This window comes from Girardinichthys multiradiatus, chromosome 10 (genome assembly GCF_021462225.1).
Source record: "Girardinichthys multiradiatus isolate DD_20200921_A chromosome 10, DD_fGirMul_XY1, whole genome shotgun sequence".
In the NCBI taxonomy this organism is placed as follows: Eukaryota; Metazoa; Chordata; class Actinopteri; order Cyprinodontiformes; family Goodeidae; genus Girardinichthys; species Girardinichthys multiradiatus.
The window spans coordinates 21,670,148-21,696,918 of record NC_061803.1 but is presented as its reverse complement, the minus strand read 5'-3'; the positions used below and the strand labels follow the sequence as shown (position 1 = coordinate 21,696,918).

The 26,771-nt window shown below is 40.3% G+C and overlaps 4 protein-coding genes across 6 annotated transcripts in view; 2 read left to right on the top strand and 2 right to left on the bottom strand.

The window, feature by feature from the left end:
• Positions 1-286: 286 nt before the first annotated feature.
• Positions 287-1,763, bottom strand: mrm1 (mitochondrial rRNA methyltransferase 1 homolog (S. cerevisiae)). Its single transcript, XM_047377457.1, has one exon. The coding sequence runs from the start codon at positions 1,551-1,553 to the stop codon at positions 381-383; it is 1,173 nt and encodes a 390-aa protein (XP_047233413.1). The 5' UTR covers positions 1,554-1,763; the 3' UTR covers positions 287-380.
• Positions 1,764-2,634: 871 nt separating this feature from the next.
• chmp2a (charged multivesicular body protein 2A) lies at positions 2,635-9,525 on the top strand. The gene is made up of 6 exons (XM_047377199.1): positions 2,635-2,786; positions 4,950-5,117; positions 5,387-5,566; positions 5,641-5,771; positions 8,545-8,606; positions 8,688-9,525. The coding sequence occupies exons 2-6, from the start codon at positions 4,950-4,952 to the stop codon at positions 8,807-8,809; spliced, it is 663 nt and encodes a 220-aa protein (XP_047233155.1). The 5' UTR covers positions 2,635-2,786; the 3' UTR covers positions 8,810-9,525.
• A 2,087-nt stretch (positions 9,526-11,612) lies between these two features.
• msl1b (MSL complex subunit 1b) lies at positions 11,613-17,368 on the bottom strand. Of its 3 annotated transcripts, none has more exons than XM_047377196.1 (9): positions 17,223-17,368; positions 16,038-16,701; positions 15,738-15,937; positions 15,287-15,648; positions 15,121-15,182; positions 14,956-15,023; positions 13,844-13,968; positions 13,676-13,748; positions 11,613-13,048 (listed from the first exon to the last, which is right to left on the bottom strand). In XM_047377196.1, exons 2-9 carry the CDS (start codon positions 16,638-16,640, stop codon positions 12,958-12,960), a joined length of 1,584 nt encoding a protein of 527 aa, XP_047233152.1. In that variant the 5' UTR covers positions 16,641-16,701; positions 17,223-17,368; the 3' UTR covers positions 11,613-12,957. The 3 variants fall into 3 exon arrangements, with proteins under 3 accessions (XP_047233152.1, XP_047233154.1, XP_047233153.1); XM_047377198.1 differs by having other exon boundaries at positions 15,329-15,648; XM_047377197.1 differs by lacking the exon at positions 17,223-17,368 and adding an exon at positions 16,868-17,186.
• Positions 17,369-19,572: 2,204 nt separating this feature from the next.
• Positions 19,573-26,771, top strand: part of snf8 (SNF8 subunit of ESCRT-II) — a 9,299-nt gene continuing 2,100 nt past the window's right edge. Inside the window, exons 1-7 of the mRNA XM_047376681.1 lie at positions 19,573-19,800; positions 21,184-21,234; positions 22,237-22,375; positions 22,470-22,574; positions 23,444-23,516; positions 23,620-23,761; positions 26,619-26,693. Of these exons, the coding sequence (XP_047232637.1) occupies positions 19,747-19,800; positions 21,184-21,234; positions 22,237-22,375; positions 22,470-22,574; positions 23,444-23,516; positions 23,620-23,761; positions 26,619-26,693 (639 nt within the window). The 5' untranslated portion in view covers positions 19,573-19,746. The remainder of the gene's footprint in view (positions 19,801-21,183; positions 21,235-22,236; positions 22,376-22,469; positions 22,575-23,443; positions 23,517-23,619; positions 23,762-26,618; positions 26,694-26,771) is intronic.

Below are 26,771 nucleotides of genomic sequence, written 5' to 3'. Positions count from 1 at the left end.
TTGCATAGGCCTATCTCTATTGATTTCTACAATTATTACAAATAAATATTAATAATCATTAAAATCTTCGAAAAAGAACAAAATTATGGAAGAACGAATTAATTTGTCAGTTTTGCAGATTTTAAGTAAGTAAGGGACAAATAAGCCTTTGAAGGAATAAAGCTGATGTTAATAATTTGATCCTCCTTTGAAGCTTTCTTTAATTTCTGTGGCAAAAAAATGTTGCATGCGGCACTGGGTGCAGTTTAATAGCGTGTATGCATGCATTATAATAAATGTACTGATGTTTTTAGTCTTTATATGAGGTTTATTGATAATAATACAAGTAAATAATCAGCTTCATGCTTTCACCCAAATATTGTTTACCAGAGCATTAAGGACTAATTCTCAGTTTCCTTCTGTGATAAACATCTGGATTTCGTGAGCAGCAGAGAGTGCAGCAGGATGCCTGCAGCCACAGAGATGTTCAGTGACTCGATGCCGGGGGACAAGTCTCTTCCAGCTGAGATTGTGAGCAGGGTTTGGCACAAAGAGAGGAGCTTCATGGAGAGCCCTTCCCCCTCGCCTCCCATCAGCAGCATTGTTGGCCTGGTCACCTGAAAGTCCGAACATGGGATAACAGGAATCTGTGACTCCTTTGGATCTGCTCCCACTGTGCCAACCACATGCCAACCATGTTTCACTTTCATCCTTAACATTTCTTCCAGGCTGTCACATCCATATACTCCCATGACCTCCATGACGCCTGAGCTGGCCTTGCTGACCACTGGAGATAGCGGGCAGCTGTGGCCAAGACTGCTGATCACCTTGTCCACGCCGAGGAAATAAGCAGAGCGCAGAACGGCACCGAGGTTCATGGGGTCCTGGATTCTGTCCAGGACGAGCCACAGAGGGATGCCTGCACCACTTGTGCTGAATTCTGTTTCAACGGTGAGAAAGCTCAGAGGACTTGCTCGCAGACACACTCCTTGGTGTACTCCTCCTGAGGACATCTTGTTTAAATCTTTCTTGCTAACCCGACTGACTTGTACCCCTTGCCGATGTGCCACCTCACATATCCTTAAAACAGAAGCTCTCTGAGAGGCCTCACCATCTTTGACCAACAGTTGGTAGGCCTTCCTTCTTCCCTGAGTGAGAGCCAAGAGACAGGGAGCAATGCCAAAAACAAACTCAGAGATCTCTGTTGGCTTTGGTCTAAAGTACCTCTCCTTGTCTGCAGGGAAGTCCTCCAGACACAGTTTCCTGAGCTCAGCTGACACCTTGAAGACGCCTTCCCTCCCATGATTCCGCTTCTGAGATGGTGGAATCTCATTCTTTAAAGATTTAATTTGGGCTGACCTCCTACGGTTTGACATCCCTTCAGCTTGAGCAGGCTGATGTGGAGCATTGGAGGTATTTGACCCTCTGTGGTGCCTTCTGACTGCAGGGTCCTGGCTCCTGCCCTCTGGAATCAGAGAGGACTCTGCTGATGAGCCCATGGATGCCAGTCTGCACAGTTGTCTACACCAGACAAAAAGAAACCTGTGCTGATGGGTAGAACTGCAGAGCCACATGTTGAGATAGCTGCAAATAGGTCCAAAAGCAAATAAAGTCCGTCAAAAAAAAGTTGCCTGTAAAGTCTTTAATCCACAGATCATACCATGGGGTCAAATGTTTCACAATGAGCGGTTAGGTCTCAGATGGAAATATATTCGTTGACCAATGCTTTTGCCTAAATCTGAACCTTTACGTGAAATACGCACATGTGCAAACCACGCTCTGTCAAGCACTTAATGTTGGTACCGGATATCAAAACGTTTTACCTCTAAAATAAAGCCCAACGACTAGCCTTCATGGCAGAATTTTTACAAAGACAAAACAAACCAATTTCTTTACCTTTATAATTGTCAGTAGGATTTCACTAGAAAAAAAATAAAAATTAAATAATAGATGGGGCGGTATACGAAAAAAAAAAAACGTTACTGAAAGTTAATTTTTTCATGTAACAAAATAACAAACTCATTCCAACCACCCCAGACAAAACCTCATAAATAAATAAATAAATTTAATTACTTAATTAAGAAAAACTAAATAAAGGAAGGGCAGTAAATATTTTATACTCAACGATTTTTAAAGCTTTAAATTAAACGAAAATACATCAAGAAATGAATGAATACGAATGAATGAACAAATTAATTAATTAATTAAATATTGAAAATATTGAAAAAATATTGAAAATCAAGGATCTTTTCTGAATGTCCAAACGTACCTTTCTTGTTATTTTTTCATTCTTTATTCATTTAAGTTTTGAATAAAATGTGTCATTCAGAGATGTTTACCAGTATTCTACTGCAGTCTTGGAGTCTGTTTGTTGCTTGACCTCCCATTCTTGTGCTAAATTGCTAAATCCTGTTCTGGAAGTGCAAACTTTACTACCTAACACACACACACACACACACACACACACACACACACACACACACACACACAACACTGGATTGTATCTGTACATGATTTTTTTTAATAGCGCTCTTTTTATAGCTTTCAGGCTTTTATTTTGAAAGTTATTCCTCCATTCTATTACCTTCTTGATGAACTTGACTCACGTGACGTAACGGCAAAATTGACGTCGTCCTAGGTGTTCCGTGGCTACGTCACTTCCCGGAAGGGCAACAGTAGCAACACGGAAGCGTTGGAAAGAAAACAAATAACCGTTTAATTTTCAGTCGAGTTGAAGTCGGAGACGTGCCCCAGAGCGCCGTTTGTTTCCGGTGTTACCGTGTTTTTGACGACCCCTGTGGTTTGCGGTGAGTTTGACTCGAGTCCGGTGGGTTCGGTGTATCAGATTAGAGAGCAGAACCGAGGGCTAAAAGCTGACTTCAGGCCTTGTGGTCACATAACTAATTGCTGAGTAATGTACAGCCTAGGATTTAAGCCTGCTAACTAATAGAACTTATAAATATAATAAAAAACTAAATGCTGGAAATCAGTTTAAGATGCTTTAAACAGGTTACTGTTTTAGGCCACTTAGTCTCTCCACCATGATTTCATCAAGGTGGAGAGACTAAGTTCAGATGGAAATCCCCATTTATTTTATAACTAGCTGCACAAACACCGAGCCGACTGAAGAGGTAACTGATATAGGTAAGAAAATATTACGTTTTTTCAGTTGTGTCCGTCATTTTTCTGACAAAATAGTGCAAACTTTCACACATTTTCTCATGGGTGAATTGTGAATCTTTGAAAAATCTGCACGCACATATTATGAGAGATTAATCATAAAGACCTAAAACTAAAAAACATTTCTATTTTAGCCTCGTGAATGGTCCAGTATTATATAATTAGCTTTTTATCACCAGGATCTGAGAGATTCGTCATAAAGTGAAATCGACATTATAATAATGTTGAGGTTGTTGAAAGGAACATTTCTAACAATCTTGTAAATGTGGCTTCAAAGCAGATAATTTTTCATTAAACTTGTAATAATAACTATGAATAAAAAGACTGAATAACAATAAAAAAAAAAACATTACAAATTATTATTTCTTTTACCTTAAGATGAAAGCACAATCATTTATTTTATTTTCCCACCTAACCCTGAGAGAAAAAAAACAGTTATAATAATATTTTGGTTTTTGAGAACACTAATGTTATAGTGTAGAAAATATAATTTTAGTTTTCATCTAGAGAGATATTATTGATTAAAAAATTAAATTCCATTATTAACATATTTATGTTTGTGACCAGAAAAATATATATCTTTCGAAAGTGGCTTCAAATCAGTTATTTTTTTGTACAGGTTTCATTACAGTGAGTGACATAAATAAATAAGATCAATAAATAAATAAGGACACTTCCAGAGAGAAAATGATGTAATTTAATCTTGTTATTAGTTTTTTACTTTCTGTCTTATAAATCAGATTCAGATGAATCGCTTTTGTGTTGTAGGACTGTGCTTGCCACTGATTTGTATTCTTAAGTGAGTACAGACCTGTTACCGCCATCAAGACAAACCAAGATGTTTAGAAATGATATCATAATAACTAAAGGTTTTTATCTCACTGTTCCCGTGGTTTAACGTCTGTTAAACAAGATGTCAGAAACACTGCAGAAGTAATCAGAGGTTTCTCTGGGTGTGTGGAGCAGTAGAGCTGCTCTGCCTCGCCCTCACCTGTCGCCTGGCACTGTTGGCCAGTGGGCTGAAGGAAGGCTGCTACTTACAATACAGACAATTTCACCCATTTGGAAATATTTCTACTCGCGAAAAACCAACGACAGTCTTGATGTAGAGCTAAAGCCACACCGGCCATCTCTCAAATGAAGCTATTAAAGTAACACTGTTGTAAAACTACAGTTGACAAGCTACCGGCAGCTTGTCCACGTGTGTAAGGTTAATATTTTTCGGACACTTTGCTTTACAACGTGATAAACTCATTTAAAGAGGTATTCCGCTCGATCTGCACAAAATTAAACCCAGTTTTGTAGGTTCACAGCACATACTGATCAGGTGAAGCTTTCTTTTGTTAGGGCGTCTTGTTCTCTGCTCTATAGGCAGACTTGCTGCCGAACAGCAAACAAAAAACTGGCCTACAAAGAATATCATCTAGTTGTCATGATGTCATCAGTCAAGTGATGAGTGACTCAGCACATTTCAGGCTATTTTTAAAGTTTACTGAAATGAATTTTCCACATCATTGTTTATAAAAATGTGATATCTTTTTGAGACTCTAAAGTGCCACATTTCATTAGATAAGTTGGTAAGTAAATATTTATATATGCGGTGATTTCGATTCAGTTCAAAATGCATACAATAAATGAATACATTTATCTGTTTTTATTTTAACCTTTTGGTAATATTTAAAATGCATAATTTAAAAAAAATGCAACTTGCTCCCCCTTTCCCCCTTTTTTAATTTTTTATTTAAATTATTAACTTTTTAGAATATTTTGCTTTTGCTGTCTTTTTAAAGATGGAGTTCCTGTTTGGGAAGAGGAAGACCCCGGAGGAGATGCTGAGGCAGAACCAGAGGGCGCTCAACCGAGCCATGAGAGAGCTGGACCGTGAGCGAATGAAATTGGAGCAGCAAGAGAAGAAGATCATCGCTGACATAAAAAAAATGGCAAAGCAGGGACAAATGGTGAGCTTAAAGGAATCAGTGCTCAGAAGATGGAGCCAGTTAGTTAAGTTTAATAAAAATCAGATAAAGGTTAGGACATACGCTTTGATGCCTAAATAAGGAAAATTTTGTAATTCCTTCATTTTCTGTTAAATTTAAAGCTACTGCAGCTATTTAAGAACCTGCAGCAGTTTTCTCTTTTATGTGTTACAGTCCTAAAAAACAAAAACAAACCCCAGACAATCTCAGTTTTTTTCATAAAAGATTGTGTGTCGTATCAATCTTTGCAGGATGCAGTGAAGATCATGGCCAAGGATTTGGTTCGCACGCGGCGCTACGTCAAGAAGTTCATCATGATGAAAGCCAACATTCAGGCTGTCAGCCTAAAGATCCAGACACTCAAGTCTAACAACAGCATGGCACAGGCGATGAAAGGTGTCACCAAAGCCATGGCCACCATGAACAGACAGGTCTGTGCTCCACAGTTGCTGAAACATCAACACACCTTCCTGTGCTGATGAGGTTATTTCCCTCATTCCCACAGCTGAAGCTCCCTCAGATTCAGAAGATAATGATGGAGTTTGAGAAACAGAGCGAGCTGATGGATATGAAGGAGGAGATGATGAACGATGCCATTGACGATGCCATGGGTGATGAGGATGATGAAGAGGAGAGGTAAGGGACTTCTTTTTGCATCCTCTGCTCAAACGGGATCACCTAAACTTTTAAAGATATTTTTTCGGCACTAGTGGCCTTTATTTTTATTTTTTGACAGTAGGCAGACAGGAAAGAGGGGTAGAAAGGGGGAGACGTTCGGCAAATGTCGCCGGGTCCGAGACTCGAACCCAGGACGGCCGCTTCGAGGACTGTAGCCTCCGTATATGGTCGCGCGCTCAACCCCTACACCATCAGCGCTGCGCCGGGACCACCTAAACTTAACAAACACAACACGTAATAAAAGAAGTGAATACTTTAAATATTTAATTTGAGTTTTTTATGGTTATGTTTTATTATTTTCATGTCCTTGTCTAAGAGGCTTATAAAACTAACCAGCAGTTTGCTAGTTAGCTTAGCATAATGGCTAAAAAACAAGGGGCAATGGCTAACTCAATCCAACAAAAAGTCTCTCTGCCTAAAAATAGTGAATATTTACCAAGATAGCTCTTTGCCTACAGTTGCATCTTAAGTTATTGCATTTCACCAATTAATTTAAGATAGATACTGACTTCTGACATACACAGTGATATGTTTCCAGCATTTCTTTCTGTTTATTTTGATGACTGTGACTTAAAGCTAATGAAAACTGAAATTTTGTTTCCAAAAAATCTGAATATTACATAGGACCAATAAAATGAGACATTTTAAATGAAAGTTGTCTGGCAGACCCACTGTTATAGTAACTGTCTACTACAAAGTAAGCTACAACAGGTCAGTGTTAAGAAATGCTAGCTGTTCATCCAATCGTATTAATGAAATGTTTAGTGGAAGGAAAAAGTGAGATAGAAAAAGGCACACAAAGAACAGGTCCAACTGCAGCTTTAGGAGGACTTTGAAGGAAAGCCTATCCAACAGTTGGGGAGAGATTCACTATCTACCCAGGAGGTAAAGGTAGAGTTATCCCTGAACAAGAGCCTGATAGTTTTCTGAGTAACTTTTGCCCCTTTTCTATAGGCTCTGCTTAGGCCAAACAACTCCGCTCCAGTCGGTCTCGCTATACTCAACCCGATGGCTGGAGCTATGGCTTGAAGCTCCGCCTCCTGCCGTCAGTTTATGTGCGCTGTGTTAATATTAACTTTACTGTGACATTGTCACATTAAATTAATCTGCGTGAAACAATAAAAACAATAATAAATAGAAAATAAAAAGATAAATAATTGAAATACAAAAAAAGTTAAAATTTTTGGCTTTGTGAGGAAGTTTTTGTCTCACCCGTGGTAATAACAAGAACAAGGACTGACCACGGTGAATTTAGTTTTCGGTTGGATATTGGATATCAGACTGCCTGCCCCACTGAATCAGCGCTGATTATGAGCAGCTGCTCTCGGCCTGCTCCGTCCTCTGGCAGACGGTGGTTCTCTTAAGGACCGTCAATACAATAAATTTCCGAACCAAACACTCTGTTTCATGGTGCTTTTTTTTTTAGTGTGTTTATCGCAAAATGTTTGTGTCCGAACAGCTGCTTTTATGTGTGATCAGTTGATTTAACTAGGTATTAAATACAGCACGCCGCCTGCGTCTAATTCAGAAAGCTGATGTTTATTTTTTCTTCCAGCCTTCAGGCATGGCTTATGATTTTCTTAAAAAGTAAAATTATATTTTGGTTTGACCCATTGTGGCCCTTAATATTATTGTAGTTACTCTTAAGTTTTATTAACTATTCCTTGCATTACCTCTCATTTCTCCTCTTCCCATGGCCAATCAGTGAACAGCAGTCACATGTACGGCTCCAACTAACGATTATTTTGCTAATCGCTTAATCTGTCGACTATTTTTTCATTTAATCAATTAAAATTTGGATAGCTGAACGTGCTTAATAGAAGATTTTTTACAGAATTTCAATATCAATGAAACCAATGTATATAGAGTCAGATTCGATAAATTAGAATATTATTGAAAAGGTCCTTTTTTCAGTAGCTTAATTCACTAAATGAAACACATTGTATAGATTAATTACGCATAAACTATGGTTTTTAAGCCTTTATTCCTGTTCGTTATGATGATTTCCCACTTACAGCTAATGAAAACATGACATTTAGGATTAGAATATTACATCAGACCAATGAAATCTGCTCAGAAAATTAGAATATTAAACAAGACCAATAAGGACTGTTGTCAAGTCAGCACAAGAAGGGTCATTGCTAGACAAGCTGACTCTTCAGAGTGCTGTATACAAGTGTGGCAGCAAAAGAGTCCGGAGGAAGTGTGGAGAGGCGCAGCATACTAGTTGATTGACACCTAGTGTGAGATTTTCAGAGTTACTGATGATTTAGGGTGTCATGTCATCTGCTGGTGCTGGTCCACTGTGTTTTATCAAGTCCAAAGTCAGCTCAGCCATCTACCAGGAAATGTAAGAGCACTTTATGCTTGTTTCTGCTGACAAGCTTTATGGAGATGCTGGTTTCATTTTCCAGCAGTGCTTGGCTCCTTATGTAATATTCAAATTGACTGAAAACTGAATTTTGGGTTTGGGTCATTAGCTGTAACCCATTGTCATAAACATGATAAAAAATAAAAATAAATCACTTCTGCGCATGATGGATCTGTTTACACCTGATTTCTCCCATTTATAGACAATAAAGATATTTATATTTAATTCTGTTCTTTATATGGAAAGGCTTAAATAAACTGTTTGATATTATACTGCTAACATATTGGCCAGCACCAGTAAAAGCATTACTTCACGGTTAAATAAAAAGTAAACCCGCTTGTTTTTGTGTTTCCTGTGCAGCGACGCCATTGTCTCCCAAGTGCTGGATGAGCTTGGTCTCAATCTGTCCGACGAACTGTCAAGTAAGAAAACGTTTATCAGCATCTCTTGTCTTTGGATATTTTTCTCATGTTGCTGAATCCCTTCTTTGTTTTTTGCTGCAGATCTTCCGAGCACCGGGGGAAGTCTCTCTGTGGCCGGAGGAAAGAAAGCCGAGCCCCAGGCTGCCCTGGCCGACGCGGACGCGGACCTGGAGGAGCGTCTGAATAACCTGCGGAGAGACTGAATGCGCAAGAACTGCCAGAGAAGCACACACTGGCGAGGGTCGTTAATACAAACGGACTCTAATCTCTGCCTTTTGGAGGCATATGTGGCCCACTGTTAGCAGCAAGCAGGCTGTTCTATAAGGTGTATGGCTTTCTGTTTGAGGTTTTTTTTATTTAATGTCTGTGCTATGTACCTTTTCATTACAAGGGCCCTTCATAGGTCTGGAAAATGCTCTTCTCTGTTAAGACTCTGCCAAATGACACAAATCGTCTGTACATACTAATTTCTCTAAGCATGATGTATTTACAATTTAAATTCAAACACTAATTACAGAATATACAAGAAAAACCAAAAGAAATATAGTGAAATTAAAGAAGGTAAGATTTTATATGACTGACGTTTAGAAATGTCAGCGCATTTTGTACATGAGGTGGGTTTGGTGTTTTTTTTTGTTTTTTTTTCTATCAATATTAAAACATTATCAGCATTTTATTCTCTTTAAATGTTTGAGGTTGTAGTAAAAAAAGAACACGGTTTATTATTATTATCGACATTTGAGAAAAAAGGCTATGTTCTGGAAAAACACTCCTAGTGGTTCTTTAATTTGCGTTTATAAGAGCAGCAGCATCCTTACTACAAAATGTTAAGGAGTCAGTGGTGTTTTTTCTTTTTGAGAAATCTTTTTGGCTTTATTCAATAAACATTTCCCAGAATACTGGGAAATTACCAGTTTCACTGAGGTGTTATCTTTTTTAGATACATCAGTAACAAATACAGATGGTTTCTAGTATGGGGCTTTCACCTTTAAACTGAGGGTATTTCCATCCAGACTGGTGGACAACATGGACCTCACCTTGTTAACATCCCTCAGCTTGTTCCTCACCTTAAATCCAAGACTCCAGTCGTTTCATAATCCTGGAACAACTTCAACAACAGTTTACTTCCACAGATCATAGATGATCTTTAAAAGTGCGCACTGTATCCTGTTGCAGTGTCATGAATGAGCCACCAAGCGTCCATTTGACAAATTTTTGTAAAAAGGCTTCAGGGTGTGTGTTCCGAAATTACTTATGTGCTTGACAAACCAATGGAAAGGTTTAGTTTATTTTTTTTTTCAGACTGAAGATTTTTAGGTTTATTGGTTGTAAAACATATTTTCCCTTTAACAGATCATTAAACATTCACAGATAACCATCACTGGGAATGATAACTATCATGGTGCATCTTCACAGCATCCAGCTAGGGGAGGAAAACTTTGGCATTTCAAGACCTCCAGAAGACTTCATTAGGATATAGACGAAGGTTCATAGCCGATCAAATAAGCCTGAAGATAAAAAAAGACATCAGAGCACAGTTTTTAGATGGCAGATCTCTGCACTTCTTACCTTGCACATGATTTTGACAGGTTGTGTGCATAAATAAGAAGAAAATGGAGGACAAAAGAAGTGCCAGGACTGTAAAACTATGTACAGCAGATCAACACCATCAGAAAGTCATATATGTCTTTATGAAACAGAAAAAACATCCTGAAACAGGACCGGAGAGATGCATCCTTCTTCAGTTGATGGTATACGGGACAAGTCTGCCAATAGAATCACCTTGTTGAGGCTAAAATGCTATTTCATGTTAAACTGTTATATTGGTGGTGATAAGCATAAAATCAACCAAAGAAAGCAGAACAAACAGCATCTTTGTAACGGACGGATTGTAACAAAGGGTTTAAACACGGCTTCTGCATGGTCCGGAAAGGTATGGAATATCGCATTGTCTAAAAGTTCTACCAATCAATTTACCCTTCCTTGAATAGTTTTTTTTTTTTTCTCCTGTGTCCCATATATGACCCCTGACCTCTTTAATGATATCTTACAGATTCATAGTAAACCTTCAGGGTTCCTACAAGTTTTTATGTAAAATTTCCATACTTTTCCAGGTTCAATTTCCCAGAAGAGACATCAGGAAAACATGTGGGAGGAAGGAAGAAAAATGAAAAGGACAAATGAAAATACACAAGGGCACAGGGGAGGAAGAGAAAACAAAAACAATGAAGACCAGGGAGGATGGAAGGAAAATATTAAGGAATAAAGAATAGTACAACAGAAGGACAAGGGGACAAAGAAGGAAGGAAGAAAGGCAGGATATGAAGGAAACAGGAAGATGCAATGAAGGAAAGATGAAAGGACATATTTGACAATGGGATAGGAAATTAAGTCTGAAAATATTTTTCCATTTTGTTCTTTTTGAAGACCTGCCAAATACTAAAATCAAATTCCTTTCTTTCCATGCTGCGTAGGAACACTGAGCCTTTGTATTTGCTCATTAAAATTGGCTAAAAACAATGTAAAACTCTGGAAATCTGGGTCTAAGACAGAAATTAACACATGAATTAATGATGCATGTGGAGGAACCCTGGAAAGGTCCCATTTAAATGTTTTTATGTTGATACAACACTGATTACTTCCTTTGATTTAGTTTCCTGCCTGAATAATTCACATCTTGGAGTTAAGAGCCTTAGCTAACAAATACACTGATATGAAAATGTTTAGGCACTGGACCAAAAATAAGAAAAAAAAAAAAAGTCCAAAGGAAAACCCTGAAAGACTTTTAGAAAGAATAAAAAACTGGTGATCAGGACCACTTTAAAAAAGTTACATGGCTTGAAAGGAAAATGTTAAGAAATGCGAGACATTTTAAAGGTTTGCCTGGTTGTTTCTGACCTCTAGGCTATGAACCAGCCCCCTACAGATTAAATGGATATGTGATTATTCAATTATGGGCAGGGATGAATCCCAAAATGCTACATATATTACAAAAAGACAAATAAGTGTCATAGACATTAATTTTATTCCAAAAAACTAACTTTCAAAACTGTCAATTTGTGAACATACAGTCATAGAACAATACTAGATGTACTGAACAATTCCAACATTAAATAATAAAAAAATAACAGCCATGTTTTATGTACATCTGTTTCTGAGAGCTATGTACAGTGAAAGAAAAAAAACATGTTTTTCCAAACCGCGCTTCGACGACAGAACGCGTCGAGCAGATGCTTGCAGAAATCTATCATTGTGATTGCGAGATTAGCTCAGAGAGGGAAACAGGCAGCGCATTCAAAAGCATACAGGTTGCTAGAACTACAGCAGAAAGCTTTTTAATAATCTAAAACATCTCCAACTCAGGAGAGCATTGCATACACATAAACTGCCTAATGTTTACTGAACACGAGCGTGTTTTTAAGGATGGAAATGGAAAGAAATCACCAAAGCAGAAGCTGTTCCGGCTGCAGAGCTTGTTAAAGTAGTGGACTCTCCGAGAACTCTGCTTTTCGCTCGTCATGCTTTCAAGAATAACTTTTTTAGTAGTTTTAGTAACTCAGTGAGAAGAAAATATTCTTCACCTTAGGCTGAAGCCATGCCACCATCATCTTTTTGCAACAGGTAAACAATCCATGCAGTTCACATCAAAAATAAACAACAACCAGGGAACAGATTTCTAAGTTTAAAGCCAAGTGTGTCATTTTCCACACCTTTGTTTTCATGAACGAGCCTCTCAGATTAAATCTGTTTCTGTATGCTGAACTGGCTCAAGTACTGAGATTATTTTTATATATGTATTCATGCTGGTTCAAAACTCCCATAGCACAGTTAACATTGATAAAAGTTGTGTGCAAACAATAAGAGCAACACACAGCACGATACAGTCGCATTTAATTCTTTTTCCCCACTCAGGCAAGGAGAAAAGCTACTCACAGCAAGAATAATGTGGCTGCACTGCTTTTAATGAAGAATTCAGGCTCCTCTTTACCTAAAAGAATGACAAATATTTCACCCCAGCGTACCCTAGAGGAAGAGTCATCCTGTCAGAACATTATGCATTAAAACTGACTGAAACTCCAACTTTGAGTGATAAAATCTGATGTCTTACGGCACAGTTGAACAAAAACATGCTCTAAACTCTTGAAAGACCAGCTGCAAACATGTTGACTGTATTCCCGCCTCATTTTTTCAGTTTCCTGCATGAGATTTGGTGCTCTGTGGTTTCATGTCCCACAGACTGAAAACAACAGCAGTAGCACACACCGACTAACTGACCACCCCACACCGAATCGTGGCCTAATTTTTAATCCAGGCATGGAGCAGCAGAGCTCTGCTATCATTGGTTCGGCGTTCACTTCCGACAGGTTCGGTGAGGAGTGTGTTTCTTAGGCACCTCGATGCGGCATCGGCTTCGTTCGTCCAGCCAGGGCAGCTCGAAGTTCCTGAAGGGGAAAAAAATCCATCCAATCCATTTTTAATTCAACAGTTAAATAAATATACGAGAACAACTTTTGTTTTTATATCATTTGGAAGTTTTCAAGCACTTAGAGATCAAGATTAAATAGATCAGTTGAATTCCTTCATTTTTAAGAGTCGTTTTAAAGTGAAACCTCAAAAAAAACAATTTCAAGTTTTTTTCTGTAAAACAAAAAGTTAAATATAAATAATCGATAAAATATTTACAAAATTACTGCCCTCAGTGTTTTCGTTTATGGAAAAGCAAAAATTAAATAAAAACAAAAATAAAATGATAAAATACTGGTGATTCCGACTTTAAATTTTTTTTTAACCAAAATCAATCAAATATAAAAGCAATAAGAATAAACAAATATAACAAAAAATAAATTAAGTAAAAAATAATCTTCCCCAAATCAAATAAAAATAATGCTGCTCATAAATAATAATAAAATCTCCTTGTTTAGAGTTGGTAACAAGACTTTAGTCCACATTTGTACAAAAAATACCGATCAGATCCAACAGTTTTTATATGCGTCTTAAACAAGCATACAGTCCACCTGACAGAATGAAAGAAAAAACAAAAACAAACTATATAAAACCTGCTGACTTACTGCTGGGAAAGTCTGGGCAGCGGCCGACCAAATGCAACCACAGGTAAGAAGGGAGTGATCACTATAGCTTCAACTAGAAGAAACAGAAGAATTACATTTTAACAAGAACTCAAATTCAAACGCTTTTCTGTGCAAATTTATCCAAAATGAAATACAGTGCAGTGGTACCATCTTCAGTGTCGGGATAGAAGGACGACAGCTCGGGCTCGGTCTCCTGGACGATCTTCTTCCTGTTCATGCGCTGCTGCAGACGCTGGAACATGCGCTGCTCTCTGATTCGCTGGATATCCCACCTGAAAACATTAAGGAGCAACCGCAAGTTCAAAATATGCAGACGGCAGAAGGACAGGTTTTTAAAAAATGAAACGAGAGACTACAAAAGATCAAGGGTTCAGAAGTGGCAGACTGTTTGCTTGACTAAAGGATTATCTGCGGGATTCTGATACTAATTCAATGTTTTTTAATTGTTTTCCAACACTAAATCCTATAAATTTATTTACATTTATTGCTGAATATTATAGTAGTCCCAAGTGTTATTTACACAGAGAATTTTACCCAAAGATCCATCTGTTGATATGCCATTGACCACTGACACACTATCCCATCTGTATTCAATCACCATCTCTCCCCTTAGTTAAATGTTTAAAACACAACACATCTTGGTGTCCAGAATTGCTTGACAAGCAAAGGTTTTTCCTCAACATATTTAGGCTTGCTTCTTATTTTTTAAACGTGAAAATTAGGGCTGCAGGATTTTCAATATGCACTGGCAATGTTGTTGAATATTACACTATGCTACGCCCTGCGGATTCTATTTTTATTAAAAATGTTCTCCTAAGCTTGATTAATTGTATTACCGTATGCGTAACCAAAAAGTTAACACTGACTAAACATCCTACCTAAAAGTCTCGTTTTTGACTCAATCTCAGATTAGGTGGTCTTGAATAAAACACCCATTTGTAGTGACTATGTAAAACAAAGTGTAGTTGAGGTGTGAGGCTATTTTTACAGCAGGGGTCTTTTGTTTGAGACCACTGCAGTTGGAGGAGTTACTTGCTTAGCCCTCTACTTAATGGAAACGTACAAAATGTGCACACTGATACTGCAATATTGATTCATTTGCAATATGTTGGGCTGCAGTTCTAGTAACATTTTTTTGAAGATCTATTTTATAAAAATAAAAAAAAAATCTATATTCTCTTTTTGCATAACTTTGTAATAGCTTAACTACTCTGCACTGGTTAAACACCAAATTGCATGAATAAGTCTACTGCTGGTACCTCTTCCTCCTCTTCTCGTCCAGCTCCAGCTTTGCGTGGCGTTTCAGAAACGCACCGTCATCCAGCGGCTTAAAGTGAGCACAGGTTCACGTTTTATTAAAGGCTGAAAAGCTTCCAGATCTAAGAAGAGACCATTTAAAATGTTTCCTTTCTCATTTTCCTCACCTCGGGGAGATTAAAGACATCCTCATCCAAAGGCTCTATGTGGTTTTCCCTCCAAGAGGGAACTAACAAGTGGAAAGATAAAAAGGGAAGGAAGTTACTCATAGATGGTGCGTTCAGTAGATTGGATTGCTAAAGTGATTGAAGTTGGGATTTAGGTTAGGCTTACAAACAATCAGCATATCATGTACTACATGAGGAGTCCACTCACTGGCCACCTCTTCCTCCTTTTTAGGGGAAGTCTCACGCAGAGGGGACAGAGGAGGTTGGTTCCAGCAACACAGATACATCTCTGTGGTTGACATGAAGGGCAGATCCTCCATCTGGCAGCTCAGCTCAGGCTCCTCTTTGCAAGGGAGCAAAACGTCAATTTCTGACCCGGACCTGGCTGGGACAGACTTCTCTGGGGTTTCCTTACTGCGCAGCTCTCTTTGGTTAGGAGAGCCTGGCTCCATCTCAGACTTCTGGGGGCTGAGCTTTGCACTTTTGCCCCGGGATTTCTGAACCTTTGCATCTCCGAAGCAAGATTTCCTGTACGTGTAATGAGCAAACATTTTAACATGCAGCCTGGTGATAATGTAGCAAGCAACATGAGATGTGTCAGCTGCTGTTTATTTTACCTTTTTTGGCCTTTACCTCCCCGACTGAATGAGAGAGGAGTGGCCGCGTTGGGCTGTGGACTCTCCTCTATGTCCAGATCCCACATGTCCTCTTTGTCAGGGGTCCACGGCTCCAGGGGTTGAAAAAGGCGCTTATCTCGGGGTGTGTCCTTTCTTGTGAGCTGGAGGCGACGCTCCATACGCTCGATGCGTGCAAGCAACTGCAGAAAAAAAGATGAAAAAAGAAAACCCCAGAACATAAGAGAACATATACTTAATATCAAAGCTGTTCACCAATTAGAAAAACTCAATTTTGCACACCGTCTCCTTATCGGCCTTGAGCTCATCAATCTCCTTGTCCTTGGATTGCAGCTGTTGCTGCTGCTGTTCAATGAGGTCCAGCTGTAGAAGGAGAATCTGTCGGAGGCAGTTGGCCTGTGCATGTGGACTTGCAGGGGTCTTCCTGATGTTCCTCCACTTTCCTTCAGATGAGAGTTCAATGGAAGCAGTGCCCAGAACTCCTGGAACAACCCCTTTTGTGCTCTCATCAGCACCAGCATCCTTTGGATTATTGTTCACTGCCATCTGAGGATTATCCATGTTGTCAACAGAGAGGGGTTTACCTTTCACAGGGGTTCCCTCACCCCCCATTGGTCTGACAGGGGACGTTATCCCCACCGGTTTGTCTCCCTGAACCGTTTCTGGAGCTGTGGCAGCGAGGGCAACTTTGCTTGTCATGAAACTCCGATCTAAATCCTTAGATCTGCTTAGGATCTCCCTCCTGTGCACGTCCGGAACATCTATAGCAAAGTCGCAGGGCTCACTCTTGATGCTCACAGGACTCACGGCGTTGACCCCCAAGTCTTCCGTGTCAGCCTTACGTTTGAATCCCGGTTGTGGAAATTGTTTGGATCTCAGCGTCATGGCGAACACGACCACCTCTCATCCTGCAGCGCCACACCGACTTCCCATGTGGACGCAATAGCTACAAAACAGAGAGACAAACACCAAAAATAAGTCCATATACAGCTGTTTGTTGACCAGATGTCCTGCTTTGTGCAAGTTTGGAAGGAAACACATCCATCTACAAGGAAATCTTCAGTCAGAGAATAGTGGCAGACTAAAGTGTGCATCCTTCAAAAATCTCTTACCCTGTTTGAAATCCACGCTTAGTTTAGTTAGGTCTGCGATACAACAACTCGGAAACTGTTTACTTATAACGAAATATAACCTCTCCTTTCTGCAGCCGGGCAGACATTTTACAGCGAGGGCTTCCAACAAGGACTCGGGAGTGGCTCTGTAGGACACAGGCAGCGGCAGCCAAGCTCCTCCATTTTGGTTCTCATGAAAAACAATAACAGCCAGCTAGCTGGCTAACGTTAGCCGGCTGCTTTTACAGAATAAAATGTGTCTGCGGGGCAAACAGCGCGTCATGACCAGGTTGTAACAGTCAGCATTAACCCAGAGCCGCTTTTATTAGCATGGTCTGACAGGATTCAAGCTTACCTTGGCCACAACTCGAGTGAGACTTCAGAATGTCTTCATGTTCCCTCCTCAAGACTTGTTTTAAAACGCCGACTACAGCGCATGCGCAAATTGTTGGTTGGCCATTTCTTGTTTTGCAGGGTTTATTTAAAAAGACACCACCAGGGGGCGTCAGCATACTCTCAACACTATGCTGCATTATTGAAGCAATGACGCAATGCTGTTACTGTGTTTCTTCCCTTTTATGACTTGATTCGGTGATAATAACTTTGATTCTCAAAATTATGACATTAAATCGCACAAATATGAATCGGAATCTCATTTATAGCTTCTTTTTTTTAACCTCATAATTATGACTTTAAATCTAAAAATTTCTGGCTTTGTATCTCGTAGTTCAATTCAATTCAATTCAACTCAAAAATACTTTATTAATCCCGAAGGAAAATTAAATGTTGTTGTAGCTCATATTATTCAGGTTTCTTCAAAGAGCCGTTGTTGATGCTGATGGCTGTGGGCAGGAAGGATCTCCTGTAACGGTTTGTCTTACAACAGATCTGAAGAAGTCTCAGATCGAAGACACTGTTGTAGGACAGTCTGATGAAGAGGATGCTGATGAAGAGGATGCTCAGGGTTCTCCATAATGTCCTTCATTTTATGAAGAATCCTTTTTTGCACAATGATCTCCAGAGGTTCCAGAGGAGTCCCCAGAACAGAGCCAACTTTCTTTATTAGCTTGTTGAGCTTTTTCAAGCCCCTGGCTCTGATGCTGCTTCCCCAGCAGATGATGGTAGAAGAGATCACACTCTCCACAACAGACTTATAGAAGATATGCAGCATCTTGCTGCAAACACCAAAGGACCTAAGCTTCCTCAAGAAGTACAGTTTGCTCTGTCCCTTCTTGTAGATGGCTTCACAGTTGAGTCTGTTGTCCAGGTAAACACTGAGGTATTTATACTCCTCCACCACCTCCACTTCTTCTACCATGATGGAAATAGTGTTTGACCTATTCTTGTTTCTCTTAAAATCTACAATCATCTCCTTTGTTTTATTCACATTCAAGATGAGATGATTGTTTCCACACCATGCCACAAAGCGGTCCACCAGCTCCCTGTACCCAGCTTCTTGTCCATCTCTGATCCACCTCACGACTGCAGAATCATCTGAGTATTTCTGCAGATGACAGGAGTCTGTCTTGTACTGGAAGTCTGAAGTGTACACAGTGAAAAGGAATAGTGAGAGTACAGTCCTCTGTGGTGCTCCTGTGCTGCTGACTACCTGGTTAGACTCACAACCCTTCAGTCTCACAAACTGTGGTCTGTTTGTCAGGTAGTCAGGTTGTTAGGACTTTGAGTCTCAGAATTAGGAGTCAATCTCATTATTATGACTTTGGATCTCACAACAGCTAACAATCCAGCTTTAAAACTTGAAATTAAGTTATAGAAATTGATCATTTTGATTTTGAGTCCAATAATTATGACTTTGACCAAAAAATATGATTTTTAAATTTAGAACATATTTTTAAAATTTGAAATAACTTTTTGCCTCATATTTCCAAATTTGAATTTCAGTATTTTAATTTTATTAAATCTCAACTTTCTAACTTAATATTTTTAATAATGACTTTTTCCTCCTTTTATTCTTAACATTACCAGTTATTATTAGTATTTCCAAAAAGTAAAAATCATATTTCTTTTCGGTTGGACTGCATACATTTTGCAGCTTCCTACACTTAGTTCTTCTAAGTCAAAACTATAATTTTACAGATTCAAATGTCTTTCTTAAAATCAAGAATATACCCATTTCTCAAAGGTCATACTTGCTATGAATAATGGCTTCAGGACACCCAGGAGCTCACTTTAGATATCCAAAAGTAAATCATCCTAATCTTGAATAAATACAGTGGACCTCTGAAATAGAACTCTTACTGGAAAACACTAACATAAATTTAAAATTTGCTCATATTTAATCAGATAATGGACATAAGTTCAATTAAAAATTTTACAAAAACCTATCGGGATTGTGCATAGCTTTGTATTTGTCTCCATTGGATTGAGCATTTAAAATATATACCTAAAAGGATTATTCTCTCTGTCTCTCATTGTTTAAGTAATGACCTATATTGAAAAAATCTAACTTTACAGACACAAACTAAAACAGATCAGAATGCTTAGTTAGTCATGACAGTAGTCATAAAGTTAGGTTAGTTTGTTGTTATGTAACCACGTTTAAAATGACATTACTTATTTGTGCTTTGGCGCTCTTTTTTACTGAATACGTCAGACCATAGACATACAAGATTAATAATAATCACCGAAACAAACAAGAAACTACAAATAAATAAATGTACACATCAAACGCTAGTAGAGCCTACGTATTTCCGGTTGACAGCGGAAGTGGAAGTAACAGGTTTCCGGCGAAGCTCTCTATGGTTTACAGATCTTCCGCGTTGTTTACTATGAAATAAAACATATCTGACCTTTTCCTGTGTTAAAATAACATGACGTTTAGATCGTTATATTGATAATTTAGACCAAATCTCGTCAGAATGCATCGCAGAGGCGTTGGGGCTGGGGCCATAGCCAAAAAGAAGCTAGCAGAGGTAAGTTTACCGCTGGTTTTATACGATTTATGTCGTCATTTCAAAGTTTCTGTTTTTTTTTTTTTTTAGATAGTTTGATAAATCAAATCATATTTATTCCCCTGCTATACAGGTGAATGTGGCAACTTTTCAAAATGATCTAAAACAACTTTTACGGTGACTAACACGGATAACTGAACTTATGCATTAGCGGAATAATGACTTGAAGTTCAACGTTTTATGTCCACAGAAGAAAAACTTACGGACTTATAAAAAAAATACCAGAGTTCCAAAAACGGCACAGGCAACATTTTGAGATTTTTACGATGGAACACTAATGTGGACATGGCCTTGAACACACCATCCAAACCATGAAACATGGTGGTGGCAGCATCATGCTGCAGGGGTTCCTTTCTTCAGTAGGGATCAGAGGTGGATGCAGCCATCCTGGAAGAAACCCCATTAGAAGCTGCAGAGGTGGACGTTCTCCTTTTAGGCAGGACAACAACCCTTAAGATACAATCAGAGCCACAGTGGAACGGTTTAGATCAAAACACATTTAAAAGTCCAAAGCTAAATCCAACTAAGAATCTGTGGCAAGACTTCGAAATAGATGTTAACAGACGCTCTGCGTCCAATATGACTGAGCTTGAGCTCACCTCACAGTGTAAGTAGATGAACTCACACCCACCAGCTCCACCCCACCTGTGTTGAGCAAACTCTACAGTGGTGGCACCAGGTTTGTCGTTGACTCATCAGAAGAAGATGGTCTTGGATCATTACTGGAGACTCTTAGATTGATAAGCCTTCTTTTTAATATTCTGGAGGATCCTGAAAACGGGTCTTTCTGCTGCAATGTTCTTAGCTGCAGTTTCCTGCAAATGAGGCTGTTTTCGTGCAAAGAGATTATGCCTGCAAGGCAACTATTGCTAACACAAGAATACAATGATTTCAACACATCCAACCGTCTTCACATAGATTTCACCTTGACTCCTTCACAGGTAGAACCTCCTGGTTGGAAAGAATTTTAAAGTTGTGTCAGACGGCAACAGCTAAAAAACTGTTCAAAATGCGGAGAGTAGCTTTTCAATCCATTAACTTCCTATGAAGGCCCGTTCTCATTTATGTCTTTCAAAAGGAGCAAAATATTCATCTGCATCATAAATTTTTGTGATCTCCTGAGCCAAACCCATTTTGTTAACCTCATCCTTTCCATCGGAAGCAGCTGATTTTAAAACTTTCCGATACTTTAGTAAATTGTCAACAAAAGTCAAAAAAGTTACATTTCCTGACACATATCCCTGTTATACATAATCCACTTATGAAATCTATACTTGTTGTTTAAGTGTCTATATTTCTAGAATTTCTGGTTCTTATAGGCCTAATGTGTTTGGGTTTTTTCAGGCCAAGTACAAAGAAAGAGGAACCGTACTTGCAGAGGACCAGATAGTTCAGGTGAGTTTTTGTGTGCATTTGTTCCTTGAAACGTTCTTCACATTTGAGTTTGCCTTACTTGTTTTGATAGAAATTTCAAATACATGTTGAATGTAAATGTACATTTTCAGTGTCACATTACAACAACAAAACAATAGGATTTGTGTTTCATATATAATGTTAATATACTACTCAATAGAAAATTAAAAGAACACTTTTTATTCCGAGTATAATATCAAGTCATTTAAACATCTAGAATATAGTCAGTTCCACAGTAAAGGGGGTTGTTAATCAGTGTCAGCTGATTAACAACCACATCAGGTGGACTAAAGGAGCAAAAATGAGCCAAACTCAAAAACAGGAATGGTTGCAGTGGGTCCTGGGTTCCTCCTGGTGCACGATAATGTCCGGCCTCATGTGCCAAACGTATGCTGGCAGTTCCTGGAGGATGAAAGAACAGATACCATTGAGTGGCCTTCATTTGACAAACCCAACAGAGCATCTCTGGGACATCATGTTTATGTCCATCCGACGCTACCGGGTTGCACCTCAGACTGTCCAGGAGCTCAGTGATGCTCTAGTCAGGACGCAATCCGTCATCTCATAAGGAGCATGCCCCGACCTGTGAGGGCCTTACAAACTAATGAGTACCATTTTGAGTTGCTGCAACGACTTTTCAGCAAATTGGACCAGCCTGCCGCATCAGTTTTTCAGTTTAAAATTTTCGGTGAATTCAGATGAATCATTCTGTGGGTTGATAATTTTCTTTTTCATCAAATGATTCTGTACCCTTTTGTCCCCAACACATTACCCATTCCATACCAGTAAGGATATTCAGCATAATGTTTTTTTTTCCTCTAGAAATCTGATGTGTTTTCAAAGAGTTCCTTTAATTTATTTTCCACCTTACTGCAACCACAGCTTTGTCATTTGATGCTTTGTGTTTGTTATCTGGAGAACTAAATGTTTTCACCTACAGAGAAAGCAAATTATTCACTCAGTCAGTGTGTTTTTTTGGGACAGATGTCGAAGCAGTTGGAAACGTTTAAATCCAACCTGGAGGAGTTTGCCAGCAAGCACAAACAAGAGATCCGTAAGAACTCCCAGTTCAGGGTCCAGTTTCAGGAGATGTGTGCCACCATCGGCGTTGACCCGCTAGCTTGTAAGAAAATCTTAATTCTTTTTTACACGTTCCCCTGACTTTCTTCGCAAATAAGCTTCAACTGACACTTAGAAACGTCTCCTTTTTGCTGCAGCTGGTAAAGGCTTTTGGTCTGAGATGCTCGGTGTGGGTGATTTCTACTACGAGCTGGGCGTACAGATTATTGAAGTGTGCCTCGCCCTGAAGCACAGAAATGGAGGTTTGAGTTTCCTCTTTGAAAGATGAAGGGTTCTCATTGTTTTGACTTGGAGCTTAAAAGGTGCAACTCTGTCCTTAAGTCTCGGCTCAGTCTTTAGTCATATGTTAGCCACAGCTACAATGTTTTACTAAATAATTCATACTCTTAGAACTTTTTTTTTTACATTTGTCACCTTTCCTACAACTTTAAATGTCTTTGTTAGTATTTTAAGTGATAGATCAACATAGAGTAGTGCATCATTGTGAATGAAAATCTGAGAGGTGTTGCATGGACATTGTATGGTGCACTGTTATTTTCATCAACTAAAAAGGGAAAGAGTACATCGCCGTCCACATAAATTGACCGGCCGGGCAAGGAAAGCATTAATCAGAAAAGCCGCCAAGAGGGTCATGATATCCTTGGAAGAGCAGCAGAGATCCACAGCTCAGGTGGGACTATCTGGTGACAGGACAACTGCTCTCAAACAAGCCTTTATGGAAAAGTGACAGGAAGGAAGCCATTGCTTAAAAAAGGTCATAAGAGGTCCAGTAAATGACATGTAGAAGAAGATGCTATGGTTAGATGAGACCTTAATCGTACTTTTTAGCCTACATGCAAAACGCCATGTGAAGCAGTATTAGTGCAGCATTTCTGGCAATCCCCACAGTGAAGTGATGGTGGTAGCTTGTCTTCAGCAGGGACAGGGAAGCCAAGTATAGTTGATGGGAAGATGGATGGAAGTGAATTCAGGACAATCCTAGAAGAAAACGTATCCAGGAATCCTATTAAAATATTCAGAAGTTTGTGTTTCTAACGGAGCGAAATGTGTTCAAGGTGTATGAACACTTTTCACACATATTCATGTACTCTGTGGTGTTCGGGTGTTTCAGGACTCATCACTCTGGACGAGCTCCACCAGAGAGTGCTGAAGGGCCGGGGTAAATATGCTCAGGATGTGAGCCAGTAAGTTCTTCAAGGTGCCACATTGTGTTTCTTGTAATCTGCAGCACGTCATTGTGATTAATGAGGCATACATCTTCTAAATAGCTGAATTTATGCTCCACAGGGATGACCTGGTCAGAGCTATAAAGAAACTGAAGGTGATGGGAAACGGTTTTGGGATGATTCCTGTTGGCGGTTCTTACCTGGTCCAGTCAGTCCCAGCAGAACTGAACATGGATCACACTGTAGTTCTACAGCTTGCCGAGGTGTTTTTATTTTTTCACTACAGTTTGTAGAGTTATTCTTATCATGACCGATTTCTATCGGGCATTTTCTTTGCATTTGTTAGTCAGATACACATTTGAGATTGTGTTTTTTCCTAAGCAGTCATTAGGATGATGACCGTTTCTGACGGGTCACATTCGGTCTCTGAATAAAGTTGTTGGAGGTCAGACATTTTATCAAAACAATAACATAAGCAGGAAAGACAGAAGCGCTGTGTTTCTGATTTTAATTCATTCAGAGTCTTCCGTTTATCTGAGTTTAGATCTTGGAGGTTACTCAGGTACGTTTACATCGTGAAAACTGAAACAATATTAATTAACCCAAGTGCATTTCCTCAGGACATCTACCAGGCACCTCCCTTGACATGCCCCTCAAATAAAAAAAATAGATATAACCATGACCTGCACTTGTGATACTTTCTGCACAAACAAAAATCATAAAAAGGAACTTCACGGATTTTGAGTTGGAGACGCTCCTAAATGAGGGGATCTAAAACCTAAAAACAAAAAAACCAACAAGTAATTAATTATTTCAAAATCAGATTGATCTGTTAATTTTACATACCACCTACATAATTTATTGTATGTAAATGCAGAATTGCCAGGTAAAGGTTGAGGCATTACAAACTTAATGGATAAGTGTATGGGCATAACTGCTGTGAACAAAGAGGCACGTGGGGGTTTGGTAGAATGCTCTGTAGTTTAACCAGCAAAACATGCAATTAAACATGCAATTTAACTACTTCGCCAACATTGTTTACAGTGGGGGTGGGAGGCTGCTGACCTCAACTGAGGACATTATCGGGCGGTGGAAGAAGTACTTCGAGGATCTCCTCAATCCTGCCATCACGCATTCCGTGGTGGAAACAGAGGCTGGGGACTCGGGGTTGGACTCTTTCATCACCCAGGCTGAAGTCACCGAGGTGGTTAAAAAGCTCCGCGGTGGCAGGCTTCGGGGGTGGATGAGATCCGCCCTGAGTACCTCAAGTCTCTGGATGTTGTAGGGCTTTTATGGTTGACACGCCTCTTCAACATTGCGTGGCGGACGGGGACAGTGCCTCTGGACTGGCAGACTGGGGTGGTGGTCCCCCTTTATAAGAAGGGTGACCGGAGGGTGTGTTTCAACTACAGGGGGATCACACTCCTCAGCCTCCCTGGTAAGGCCTACGCCAGGGTATTGGAGAGGAGAGTCCGGCCGATAGTCGAACCTCGGCTTCAGGAGGAGCAGTGTGGTTTTCGTCCCGGCCGTGGAACACTGGACCAGCTCTATACCCTCTACAGGGTGCTTGAGGGTTCATAGGAGTTTGTCCAACCGGTCCACATGTGTTTTGTGGACCTGGAGAAAGCATTCAACTGTGTCCACTGTGGTGCCCTGTGGGGGGTGCTCCAGGAGTATGGAATCGGGGGCCCTTTATTAGGGGCCATCCGGTCTCTGTACAAGCGGAGCAGGAGTTTGGTCCGCATTGCCGGCACTAAGTCGGACCTGTTCCCGGTACATATTGGACTCTGGCAGGGCTGTCCTTTGTCACCGGTCCTGTTCATAACTTTTATGGACAGGATTTCTAGACGCAGCCAAGGGCCGGAGGGGGTCTGGTTTGGGGACCAGAGGATTTCGTCTCTTCTTTTTGCAGATGACGTGGTCCTGCTGGCCCCCTCTAGCCAAGACCTACAGCATGCGCTGTGGCGGTTTGCAGCCAAGTGTGAAGCAGCTGGGATGAAGATCAGCTCCTCCAAGTCCGAGGCCATGGTTCTCGACCGGAAAAGGGTGGCTTGTCCTCTTCAGGTTGGAGGGGAGTTCCTGCCTCAAGTGGAGGAGTTCAAGTATCTCAGGGTCTTGTTCACGAGTGAGGGAAGAATGGAGCGGGAGATCGACAGACGGATTGGTGCGGCTGCAGCAGTAATGGTTGCGCTGTGCCGGTCCGTTGTGGTGAAGAGAGAGCTGAGCCGAAAAGCGAAGCTCTCGATTTACCGGTCGGTCTACGTTCCTACCCTCACTTATGGCCATGAACTTTGGGTCATGACCGAAAGAACGAGATCCCGGATACAAGCGGCTGAAATGAGCTTCCTCCATAGGGTGGCCGGGCACTCCCTTAGAGATAGGGTGAGGAGCTCGGCCATCCGGGAGAGGCTCGGAGTAGAGCCGCTGCTCCTCCACATCGAGAGGAGCCAGTCGAGGTGGCTCGGGCATCTATACCGGATGCCTCCTGGACGCCTTCCTCGAGAGGTGTTCCAGGCACGTCCCACCGGGAGGAGGCCTAGGGGACGGCCCAGGACACGCTGGAGGCACTATGTCTCTCGGCTGGCCTGAGAGCGCCTTGGGCTCCCCCCGGAGGAGCTGGAGGAGGTGTCTGGGGAGAGGGACGTCTGGGCGTCTCTACTGAGTCTGCTGCCCCCGCGACCCGGTCCCGGATAATCGGAAGACGACGAGTACGACGGATTAATTTACCCACTCATGAGGCCTCAGGTCTTTATTGGAGAATCACACGCTGTTCAGTCAGGATAGAGATATGGTCCCTCCATTTATTTCTGAGTCTGGAAATGCCTGGAAAACTTGCAAAAGGAACTATGCAGGAGAACTGGCTTATCAGATACCAGCTCAGCTGATTCATTTTATTTTAGAGGATCAGCAGCTCTACTCTGAGCTGCCCTGCATAGCTTTATTGCATTACTATAGGTGAGGGCTAAAGCTTTGGTGGACCGGTAAAACTGAGAGCTGAGCTCCTTCACCACAAAGATCTGCTTTTCTGAATTCTTGTGCGAAAAATGTTGCTTTTATTCTAAATTGGAAGATTGTGTCTGTTTGCTGTATAGTGAAGTCTTTCGTTTCTCTGTTTTGTAGAAAAAAGGATACGTCACTGTGAGTGAGATTAAAGGCAGCCTAAAGTGGGAGAAGGAACGAGCGTGTCACGTGCTTGTGAGTACATATCCAAAAGTCTGCTTAGTAGCCAAGTCACATGTGTCTGATAACAAAAAAAACCATAATATCCACAGA

What these genes read in the sequence shown, in the direction of transcription:
- msl1b (XM_047377196.1), bottom strand. Translation starts at nt 16,640, where the DNA reads ATGACGCTGAGATCCAAACAATTTCCACAACCGGGATTCAAACGTAAG. An exon ending in TCAAGGCCGATAAGGAGACG is followed by an intron (nt 15,938 to 16,037) that starts GTGTGCAAAATT and finishes TTTTTTCTGCAG; the next exon opens with TTGCTTGCACGCATCGAGCG. An exon ending in ATGTCTTTAATCTCCCCGAG is followed by an intron (nt 15,024 to 15,120) that starts GTGAGGAAAATG and finishes GCTCACTTTAAG; the next exon opens with CCGCTGGATGACGGTGCGTT.
- mrm1 (XM_047377457.1), bottom strand. Translation starts at nt 1,553, where the DNA reads ATGTGGCTCTGCAGTTCTACCCATCAGCACAGGTTTCTTTTTGTCTGG.
- chmp2a (XM_047377199.1), top strand. Translation starts at nt 4,950, where the DNA reads ATGGAGTTCCTGTTTGGGAAGAGGAAGACCCCGGAGGAGATGCTGAGG. An exon ending in TGGCCACCATGAACAGACAG is followed by an intron (nt 5,567 to 5,640) that starts GTCTGTGCTCCA and finishes TCATTCCCACAG; the next exon opens with CTGAAGCTCCCTCAGATTCA. An exon ending in GAGGATGATGAAGAGGAGAG is followed by an intron (nt 5,772 to 8,544) that starts GTAAGGGACTTC and finishes TTTCCTGTGCAG; the next exon opens with CGACGCCATTGTCTCCCAAG.